We start from the raw sequence: 11,782 nt of genomic DNA, 5'->3' as shown, positions 1-11,782 counted from the left end.
AATGAGAATAATGATTAATATAATGATGATGATGATGATGATGATTGCTGTTGTCTGTTCCGGGCTGATGATGCATGTTGTGCTTTTGGTTCTGATGCAGCATGATGCACTGCAGCTTCACCCCTCACTTTCAGCTTCACACCCCTGCACGAGCTCAGGTACACCCCACTGCACAAGCTCCCAAAAACATCAAAGCTCCGATCAGGAGGAGCCGCTCACCCATCATTAGATTCAGAGAGATCAGGAGAGGAAATACAGGGTGTACAAGAACCTCAGCTCAGTCTGGTTTACTCACACAGGAGGAATTTATTATTTATTTATTAAATATTATAAAATATAAAGTAATGATTTTATAGCTGATATTAGTTATTAAGTTGCAGGAAATAAAAGTTAATTCTAAACCAAATACGTGTATAAAATAATCCACCTGCTGCACTCAGACTGAACTAAACACTAAAAATAGCTTCAGATTAAATTATTAATTACTTTTCTTTATTTATAACCGTCTAAACTATAGAATATAAAACTCATTTAGTAATTATAAAGAAAAAATCTGCTCCTGCACCTCTGATAATTACACACACATTTTAAAATATGAAGGAAAATCTAACATGCACAAGTATAATAATAATAATATCAATAATAATTATTATTATAAAATAATAACAATAATAATAAATATAAAAATATTATTAATAATAATAATAAATGTAAAGCATAATAATAATAATAATATAAAAATAGTAGTAATAATAAATGTAAAGAATAATAAAATAAATAATAATAATAAATATAAATAATAATAATAATAACAATAATAAATATAACACATTAATAATAATAAATGTAAATAATAATAATAATAATAATAATAAAAATAATATTATTAATAATAATAATAAAATAATAAAAAATAGCAATAATAATAATTATTATAATAAAATAATAATAATGTAAAAATAATAAATAATAATATTAATGATAATAATAATAAAAATATAATAAATATAAAATAATAAATAATATTATAATTATATAGTAATAATAAAAACAATAGTGATAATGATATTAATAACAAAAACAACAACATTAATAAATAACAACAGTAATATAATAACAGTGATAATAATATAATAGTAATAATGATAAAAATAACAGTATATATAATAATATATAAAACATATAAAAAATCATTCTTTTTATTAATTCATTATTTATTTGTTAATAACAAACATTTTTTGTACTAAATGAGATGATTAAATAGATTTAGTTCATAATTATATGGACATTAGTTCCAGCTAAAGTGGCAGCAGCAGAAATCAGCAGAGTGAAAGACGAGCATGATCGATCGTTACACTGAATGAATAATAAATAAATAATCTGATGATATTTATTATTATTCTGTATACAGAGTCGGACTGACACCCCCCCCCCCCCCCCCCCCAACACTTTGTTCATTGCAGATATCTGATGCAGTCAGGAGACCCGACGCTCCTGATCACACACGTGCTGCTGCTGGCTGGGTGGGGGTGGGATGGGGGGGTTTGCTCATCTCAGCATCTTTCCAGGCCATTAAAGCCGCAGAAGCTCCGTCCGGTTCCTCCGAGCTGATGTTTGATCTTGTGTGAGCGCCGGAGATGTGAGCGTGGATGACGGCATCGGTACCGCAGCTCCTCCTGAACCTGGGTGGAGGACCTGATCACTGCAGCAGCCGAGGAGCTCTGCAGCGCTGCCGTCAGGACCTACACATGATCCTGGAAGCTTCTGAGCACCACAGGTAGGATTTCATACTTCAGTCTGACTTCTGGTGTCTCTCTGGGTTTTATGGGGTCCTACATGATGCAAAACCTTCAGCGCTAATGCACGCTGCGCTGGGAGGGGTTCAGATCCCATCCCACTGACCTGTAGGGCACTTAGAGAACGATGGGTTTACTGTGGATGACTGAAGCGTGAGTGGTGAGAAGAATATTGATCGCCTGGAGATAAAAGCAAACACACAAACATAGCTCAGATATCCCCATCCATCAGATCCAAACATCTCACATCTCAGATATCCCCATCCATCAGATCCAAACATCTCAGATATCTCCATCCATCAGATCCAAACATCTCACATCTCAGATATCCCCATCCATCAGATCCAAACATTTCACATCTCAGATATCTCCATCCATCAGATCCAAACATCTCACATCTCAGATATCCCCATCCATCAGATCCAAACATCTCAGATATCTCCATCCATTAGATCCAAACATCTCACATCTCAGATATCTCCATCCATCAGATCCAAACATCTCAGATATCTCCATCCATTAGATCCAAACATCTCACATCTCAGATATCTCCATCCATCAGATCCAAACATCTCAGATATCTCCATCCATCAGATCCAAACATCTCACATCTCAGATATCCCCATCCATCAGATCCAAACATTTCACATCTCAGATATCTCCATCCATCAGATCCAAACATCTCACATCTCAGATATCCCCATCCATCAGATCCAAACATCTCAGATATCTCCATCCATTAGATCCAAACATCTCACATCTCAGATATCTCCATCCATCAGATCCAAACATCTCAGATATCCCCATCCATCAGATCCAAACATCTCACATCTCAGATATCCCCATCCATCAGATCCAAACATCTCAGATATCTCCATCCATTAGATCCAAACATCTCACATCTCAGATATCCCCATCCATCAGATCCAAACATCTCAGATATCTCCATCCATTAGATCCAAACATCTCACATCTCAGATATCCTCATCCATCAGATTCAAACATTTCACATCTCAGTTATCTCCATCCATCAGATCCAAACATCTCACATCTCAGATATCTCCATCCATCAGATCCAAACATCTCAGATATCTCCATCCATCAGATCCAAACATCTCACATCTCATCAGATCCAAAAATCTCAGATCTCAGATACAGCGGTACCTTAAAACTGGACTTCAGTGGGTTCTGGGAGTGGTGTTGAGTTTTAAAGACGTTGAGTTTCGAGGTATTTTCTCCCATAAGGATGTTTGGAGAACCTGTTCCCGTGGAGCTGCAGATATTTTAGTCTCATGTAAAATAATGAGGTTGTTTTTGACACTTAAACAATGAAAATAACACAAATATAATATAAACACACTGAAATACAATTACTAACAGTTACACATCAATAACAATACAATAAAAGCTGCACTTTAGTTTTACTTCTTTATTGTTTCCTGACGCTTCTTAATGCTGGAGATGCTCGATGTTGGAATACTGTATTCCCTTCAGCACCGGCGCATTCACACGAGAAGAGACCAAACCGCTTCTGTGCCGCTGTGCCGTTATTTCCTATGAAGTGTGACGGCGGTGCACAAAACTTACTTAGCGTGACTTACTGTAGTAAAACAGCGAGTGAGGAATGTGATTAGTGGAGGAACTTATGAGCAGTAATAATGAAGAGAAGTTTAGTGCTCCTGTCTCCTTCTTTTACTACATTAAACCACGTTAAGCTTTATTTTAGACTGGGAGAAGCTGATTCTGATTCTCACCATTTCTCAGAAGCTGGAGCTGTAACACAAGTTTAAAAGTGAAACAGGGAGGAGAATCCAGATAAACACAGATACATGTGGAGCTGTAACCCTGGATCTGCACCTTATTCCACACTGATGCAGATTCAGATCAGATTCACACGCTGATCAGGGTTTACTGATCAAGCCGAGCGCCGAACAAAGCGACGAGTTTAAGGTACAAATTTCTCCATGAAGGGCGTCGAGTTTCATAGATTTGGAGTTGAGGTACCACATCTCATCTCTCAGATATCTCCATCCATCAGATCTAATAAACTTAAGTTAGGAGTCCAGCAGGTTAGGAACTTTTATGAGCACATTACTGTAGGACTTTCACCATCAACAGTCTTTGTTATTATTGAAAGATTCTGAGAATCCAATGAAACCTCTTTGTGTAAAGGACAAGACCTCTAGATGTCAAGTCAAGTCAACTTTATTTATATAGCGCTTTTTACAATAGACATTGTCTCAAAGCAACTTTACAAAATCCAGGACCAACAGATACAAAAACCCCTGTTGAGCAAGCCGAGGGCGACTGTGGCAAGGAAAAACTCCCTGAAAATTACAGGAAGAAACCTTGAGAGGAACCAGACTCAGCAGGGCCCATCCTTCATGGGTGGCCTGGAGGATACTTTAAATAAATACACGATTTACACAAATCATACAAACACAGAATTAAATGATCTAAAAGTCATAACTGGTAATAAATAGATAAATAAACAATTAAATAATAATAGAGTTGTTATCCGCTCTAGTCTTCAATAAAGTCTGTAGTGATTTCTTGTCGTTGCAATTACTCCAGACCCGTCACATCTGACAGGAGCAGCATCGTTGTCCCGGCAGTCTCGACTTTAATCCTTAACCTCGGCGGGTAAACAGGTTTCCATCAGAATGCCCTCGGGGTAAAACAACAGAGAATGTAGTTAATAATGTACAATGCTAGTTGACAAACAGTTTTACAGAGAGTTTTAGACTCCGGCAGCCCTAATTATTACAGCATAACTAAAAGGGAGAGCGAGCAGGTAACAAGGTCATGAAGGCTTTCACAGGACATCAGCGCCCATCTCCCCACCGTCACCAAACCTGAGTGATCGGACAAGAGAGGCAGAACGACAGCAACCCAACATCCCTGATCACCACAAGTTTCTATGACCAAGAACCCCCAAGCTCTGCGCCTTTGTTTATACTAATCAAAAGCCTGAGAAAATAAATATGTTTTCAGTCTAGACTTAAACATTGAGACTGTGTCCGAATCCCGAATAGAGGCAGGAAGATTATTCCAGAGTTGTGGAGCTTTGTAAGAAAATGCTCTTCCACCAGCCGTGATCTTTTTAATTTTAGGAACTATAAGTAACCCTGCATCTTGTGAACGAAGTGGACGCGCTGGGCTGTAGTGATTAATAAGTTCACTCAGATACTGTGGTACAGACCGTGTAGCGCTTTATAAGTTAGTAAAAGTATTTTGTAATCAATGCGAAATTTAACTGGCAGCCAGTGTAGAGATGATAGAACAGGAGTAATATGGTCAAATTTTTTAGTTGTAGTTAGCACTCGAGCTGCTGCATTTTGAACTAACTGGAGTTTGTTTAAGGATCTACCAGAGCATCCAGTTAGAAGAGCATTACAATCATCTAACCGAGAAGTTATAAACGCATGGATCAGTTTTTCGGCGTCATTAACAGATAGTATATTTCTTATTTTAGAAATGTTACGCAAATGATAGAAAGCAACTCTAGTAATATTATTAACGTGTGTATCAAAGGAAAGATCTGAATCTATTGTGACACCTAAGTTTTTTACATCTGGGCTGGGAGTAACAGAGAACGTGTTTAAGTTTAGCACCAGGTTAGACAACTTGTCTCTTGCAGCTTTAGAGCCAACAAGTAAAACCTCTGTTTTATCTGAATTAAGTAAAAGAAAATTACACGACATCCAGTTTTTTATGTCGTTTACACAATCTTCTATCTTACTGATTGTGTCAGTATCATTTGGTTTGGCTGATATATACAGCTGTGTGTCATCTGCATAGCAGTGAAATTTTATGCCATGTTTATGAATAATTTCACCTAGTGGAAGCATATAGAGTGTAAATAATAGCGGTCCCAGTACCGACCCCTGTGGAACACCATACTTTACTTTTGTAGTTTCCGAGCATTTATTATTTACATAAACGAATTGGGAGCGGTCAGTCAGATATGATTGAAACCAAGAGAGTGCGAGTCCTTTAACACCTACTGTATTTTCTAGCCTCTCCAGTAAAATGTTATGATCGACCGTATCAAACGCTGCACTAAGATCTAATAGAACAAGAAAAGAGACACATCCATTATCAGAAGACATTAACAACTCGTTAACTACTCTAATTAATGCGGTTTCGGTACTATGATTGGGTCTAAATCCTGATTGAAATTTTTCATGAATACAATTTTCATTCAAATAAGAACATAACTGTTTGGAAACGACTTTTTCTAATATCTTAGAGACAAAAGGAAGGTTTGAAATTGGCCTATAATTAGCTAGTACATGTGGATCAAGATTAGGTTTTTTAACCTAACCCTAACCCTAACCCTAGATGTGAATGTGTGGTGTCACCCCAAGGTTTTAAATTACTGAAAGACCAAAATTGAACGTTAAATTCCTCATTACTCGTTATAAAGAGAAAGTAATGTGACACAGAACAAAATGTAAGAATCTGTTGCATTTTCTGAGATTCTTTCTGCTTTTTACAGCTCATCTCAGATCTTCACCTGATGTTTGAGAGGATCTAGACGGGGGTGTTGAACGTACCCAACCCTTCCCTCGTAAGATCTTCCTGAATAAGACCTTCTCATCATGACGGTGGCCACGGGCGACCCGATGGACGAAGCGGCGGCTCATCCGGGGCAACCTCAGGACACCTACGACCCCGAGGCTGACCATGAGTACTGCGAGCGCGTCGTCATCAACATCTCGGGTCTGCGATTTGAGACGCAGCTCAAGACCCTGTCGCAGTTCCCCGACACGTTACTCGGGGATCCCAAGAAACGGATGCGCTACTTCGACCCCCTGCGGAACGAGTACTTCTTCGACCGGAACCGACCCAGCTTCGACGCCATTCTGTATTATTACCAGTCAGGCGGGCGACTGCGGCGGCCCGTGAACGTGACCCTGGACATCTTCTCCGAGGAGATACGGTTTTACGAGCTGGGCGAAGAGGCCATTGAGATTTTTCGGGAGGATGAAGGATTCATCAAAGAGGAAGAGAAACTTTTACCTGAGAATGAGTTCCAGAGGCAGGTCTGGTTGCTCTTCGAGTATCCCGAGAGCTCCGGCCCCGCCCGGATCATTGCCATCATCTCAGTGAAGGTCATCCTGATTTCCATCGTCAGCTTCTGCCTGGAAACGCTTCCCATTTTCCGTAGCGATGACATGGAGAACCACAAAGTCTACAACAGCGAGAACAACTCCACCATGCGCTACAAGTCCACCTACTTCACCGATCCCTTCTTTATCCTGGAGACGCTGTGCATCATCTGGTTCTCCTTCGAGTTCCTGGTCCGGTTCTTCGCCTGCCCAAGCAAAGCGGGATTCTTCGTGAACATCATGAACATCATCGATATCGTCGCCATCATTCCATATTTTATAACACTGGGGACGGAACTGGCCGAGAGTCCGGAAGACGGTCAGCAAGGTCAGCAGGCCATGAGCTTAGCGATTCTCAGAGTCATCAGACTCGTTCGTGTTTTCCGGATCTTCAAGCTGTCTCGCCACTCCAAAGGTCTTCAGATTTTAGGACAGACCCTGAAGGCGAGTATGAGAGAACTCGGGTTGCTCATCTTCTTCCTGTTTATCGGAGTTATCCTCTTTTCCAGCGCCGTCTACTTCGCAGAAGCGGATGAACCGGACTCACAGTTCGTTAGCATCCCAGACGCTTTCTGGTGGGCCGTGGTGTCCATGACCACAGTCGGATACGGAGACATGGTTCCCACCACCATCGGCGGTAAAATCGTCGGCTCGTTGTGCGCCATCGCCGGCGTCCTGACCATCGCTCTGCCCGTGCCGGTCATCGTCTCAAACTTCAACTACTTCTACCACAGAGAGACGGAGGGTGAGGAGCAGGCGCAGTACCTCAACGTGACCAGCGTTCCTAAGATAGACTCAGAGGAACTCAAGAAGAGCCAGAGCATCTCCACCATGAGCAAGTCCGACTACATGGAGATTCAGGAGGCCGTCAATAACAGCAACGAGGATTTCCGCGAGGAGAACCTTAAAACGGGCAACTGCACCCTCGCCAACACCAACTACGTCAACATTACCAAGATGCTCACCGATGTATAGCTGGACTTCTGGGATGGATTGACCAGCTTGTTCTAGTTTAATGTACCACAGAAGAACCCAGGTGCACCAAGGACCGTCTGAATGTCTCTGACTGTATTCCAGGAGTGACTTTGAAGAACTCTAAGGTACCAGCGCCCTTCACCATTACCTTAATCCTTTATGCACCATTTACGCCACCATGTACCCCTGCTTGTAGCCCAAATTGTAGCCAAACCGCTATGAATCGTAGCACAAGGGACCATCATTAAACTGCCAGCTCCAAGAGGACGCCCCTCTCGACCCACAGGGGGTGAAGAGCTACACCACGGCCACGCACAAGCTAACGAGTGACCGTACGCAAGCGACTGCCAGCCACTATATCATTCCATATATAACACTAATGCTAACGTTACATTCCTGTCTGTGATTGTGGACCCAAAATAGCGTGATCAGTTCCTAAAGTCCAAGTCTGCCACCAAGTCCGGGCACGACGACTTCTGCCCAGTGCCAGCATCACTTCATGGGGGTTAAATACATTCAGGTTTTAATGTAACCTAAATTTCTTTAGGTAGGGGGGTCAGGGATGAGTCCTCTAGGTTTCCTCTGTCACACCTAAACCCACCACCACTAGTTTGTCAGTTATTGACATTTTGGCATTAATTATGGTCCTGGGCACTGCCACCCTCCGTCCACGATGGCATTAACGTCTGTAAGCGACTGACTTATAAACATGCTGCCAATTTAGCTATCATCGTTACTTCAGACACAGTTGCTGAAGTTGCCATGTTGCACAAAAGTGACCAGTCTGGAAGGACAGTCGAGGGGTGATGTTTATCCAAAACGCCACCAACTAGAGCTTAAGCTGCACCGTAACATCAACCAGCTTTGAGAATATTGGGTGACTTGGCAAGCTTTGACTCCCACAGGCAGTGGCTCCCTTTTGGAAAGGTGGCACCCCAAGCGGCCAAGATGGGCGCTGTCTCCTTTATAAGGGAGAAAGACATGCCACCATTCCCACTACCAGAGATGCCAGTTTTGTACTTGAAGCTGCCAAGTGTTCCAACCTTCAACTCATGGGGCAGCATGGCACACTTGGAGGAGACACCAAGTGCCCATTTACGTACACTAAGCTCATAGATGTCCAAGATAGTGCTGGTCTAAATACCATCATATTTATCCAGAAGGCAACAACAGCTCAATTATTTTGTCCTTGTGAGAACCTTCAGGCTGGGATTTATACCTGACCCACCAACCCCTGGAATAGAGAAACATTCTGATTGGCCAATACCACTGCACCAATTTTATTCGGACCAATAGTTGATTAAAGTACAGAAAGGGTCTTGATGGTGGACTTGGATTTTGGGATCTGATGAAGTAAATGTTACTCAGCGCATTATTAATGCACACACACACACACACACACACACACACAATATTTATACTACGCTCGGACTGTGGACGTTGTTTTATTGGTTTGGGTTTGTTTTATGTCTCTGGGAGGGATAATGAGGACCAGGCCGTAGCCAGAACATAGATAATCAGACTGGGTGTAGCGGGCGTGGTTTGAGCCCTTTAACAGAGCACTTAGATGTGTAGTTCCACTGAGGTTCCAGAACCTTTCAACCAGAACTGAACTAAATTCTGAAACTATGTGACACTTAAACCCACCACCAAGGAAAAGGAACCAATACCCTTTGGTACAGATGACCCAAGCTTGATTAGACCCAACTTGATCCCTAAATGCCATCCGTACCTCCAAGTATAACGATATTTCTCACCTTCGTCAGTTATTGACATTTTGCTATTAATTATGGTCAGAAACTGATTCCTGGGCACTGCCACCCTCCGTCCATGAGGACATTAACGTCTGTAAGCGACTAATTTAAGAAATGAAATAACAACCCATTATAAGGCTAAATCAGATGAATCAGAACATCTGAATAAATAATTTGGTCGTGTTTTTGTTCAGCTCAGCCTGCAGCAGCAATTAACCCCAAACTCCCCAAAATAAATGAAGGATTCTGCTTCCCGAGTTCATTCTGTGCTTAGCTTAGCATCGGTGGTAGCAATCTGACTCAGCAAAATAAACTGCAATTATATTTAGATATTTAGACCTGTAGTTTCTAGCTAGTTTTGTTTATCAGTTTAAAATGAAGCGATTAAGAGTTCTGGATTATTTATGCAATAGCCGGCTAGCTTGTTAGCACTAATAGTAGCACTTGTACCTTAATTAGCATGCTAGGCTACCGGCAGCCGAGTGTGATAGCAAATGAGTCGTGATGTGATTGAGTTAGCGGAATGCTAATGAAATAATGAAATGCTACGGCCCTGGTGTGTGAGGGTCTGTAAGGTTGTGTGTGTTTGGGGGAAGGGGGGGGGGGGGTGTTGAGGGTTTTTGGTTTTTTTTTTGTTATGGGGGGGGGGGGGGGGGGTTTCCACTGATGCAGGTCACCAAAGAGACTCTCACTGCCACTGTACCTGACCTGTATCGTTCTGATTTATGTCTAAATGATTTCCTGCCGTTGTCATGATGCTGGAGAGCTCGTACGCTCGTGTACAGACAGAAGTATTCACACCCGCGCTTCCTTTAATATGAGATATATTCTAGCGTACGATAGGATAAATAATAGTGCATGCATGATTAAACACCGTCCTAGTAGCGCTGCATGAGCTAACAATAATACTGACCTCACGTCACGCTAATAACCGCTCCTCTCACTCTTATTATAACCGTATCAGTATTCTCTCTGTCAGATTAACCACACGTACCATATAGAGTTAATAATCTGTCTCTGTGTGTCTTTAATCTGGGATTTTAAACCCTGTACCACCTGTTCAGGGTCTCGGTGCAGGAAGGTCGTCTGTTTCTCTGTGTCCGTCCTGAATACATGAAGCACATATCACCTTTATAAGGTTTTATAACCTGTGTGAGCACAGAGGGCAGCGTAACAAATCCTGCCGTCCAGTCCTAAATCCACCTGCGTTTTATTAACCCCCAACCAACATCATTATTAATATTAATAATCATAGAAAATAATAATCACAATAAGACCAGAAGTATCAGACGTAGGATGTTTATATTTTAACCTGCATTATTTGCTAGTAAACTGCCCCGATTCTGAAACCAGCCGTGCTTTAACATGTTCTCGAGACTTCATCATTCCTTATTAATAAAAGTACAGACCTGTCTCGCTGTCTCAAATCACACATCACGACTTGAAATGATTTTATACCTCATATTAAACCCTTTGATTAAATCCAGCCTGCAGCGTCTCTCCTGGACGCATTTATTGGACATTTCTTACTTTCACCTGTAGGTGGCACCACTGTGCAGCTGTAAACTTCTATAGCAACATGCCGTAGCGGATCGTTTAGCTAGGTAACTGTTATTACATTAAAACAGCGATATTAATCGTTTATAATCGTATATAACATGAATTTGGACTGTATAACGTTTAATAGTTGAGCCAAAACATTAGGACCACCCTCCCAAGAGCGTTCATGCTAACTGCTATTCTGTAGCGCTGCTGACGTGAGGCTGAAAGATCTATTGGATGTCGTTGATGCCGGGTACGTTTTGGCGGGTCAGAGAAAATCAGATGGGCGTTAAAAGAGAGTTTTAGTGGTGCTACCAACCTGGACAGGTGCTTAACAGACACAGTTGGGCGTGTCCAAATTAGGGAGGTGGGATACGGTTTCCACTACGGAATCCACTGCTGACTGGTGTAAAGAAGCTTTCGGCGACTTCTCATGTGTTGGAAGAGGCGGGTGCTAGTGCCAGTGGCAGAGAAACTGGATTAGGGAATTGAATGAATCTACGCTTCATTACTATATTAAAGATCCAACAGATGTTCCTGGCCAGCACCTCACCCGTAAGGAGTGGACAACCCTTAATCGCTTGAGGACAGGGGTGGGACG

The 11,782-nt window shown here is 41.7% G+C and overlaps 1 protein-coding gene across 1 annotated transcript; it reads left to right on the top strand.

The window, feature by feature from the left end:
- Positions 1–1,668: 1,668 nt before the first annotated feature.
- On the top strand, positions 1,669–8,370 carry LOC134307295 (potassium voltage-gated channel subfamily A member 2). Its single transcript, XM_062990452.1, has 2 exons — positions 1,669–1,777; positions 6,298–8,370. Exon 2 carries the CDS (start codon positions 6,401–6,403, stop codon positions 7,883–7,885), a length of 1,485 nt encoding a protein of 494 aa, XP_062846522.1. The 5' UTR covers positions 1,669–1,777; positions 6,298–6,400; the 3' UTR covers positions 7,886–8,370.
- Positions 8,371–11,782: the final 3,412 nt, after the last annotated feature.

The sequence above is a fragment of the Trichomycterus rosablanca genome, unplaced genomic scaffold, assembly GCF_030014385.1.
Source record: "Trichomycterus rosablanca isolate fTriRos1 unplaced genomic scaffold, fTriRos1.hap1 scaffold_264, whole genome shotgun sequence".
Lineage (NCBI taxonomy): Eukaryota > Metazoa > Chordata > Actinopteri > Siluriformes > Trichomycteridae > Trichomycterus > Trichomycterus rosablanca.
This window is presented reverse-complemented; position numbering and strand designations above follow the sequence as displayed.

Coding starts and splice junctions, on each gene's coding strand:
- LOC134307295 (XM_062990452.1), top strand. CDS start 6,401: ATGACGGTGGCCACGGGCGACCCGATGGACGAAGCGGCGGCTCATCCG.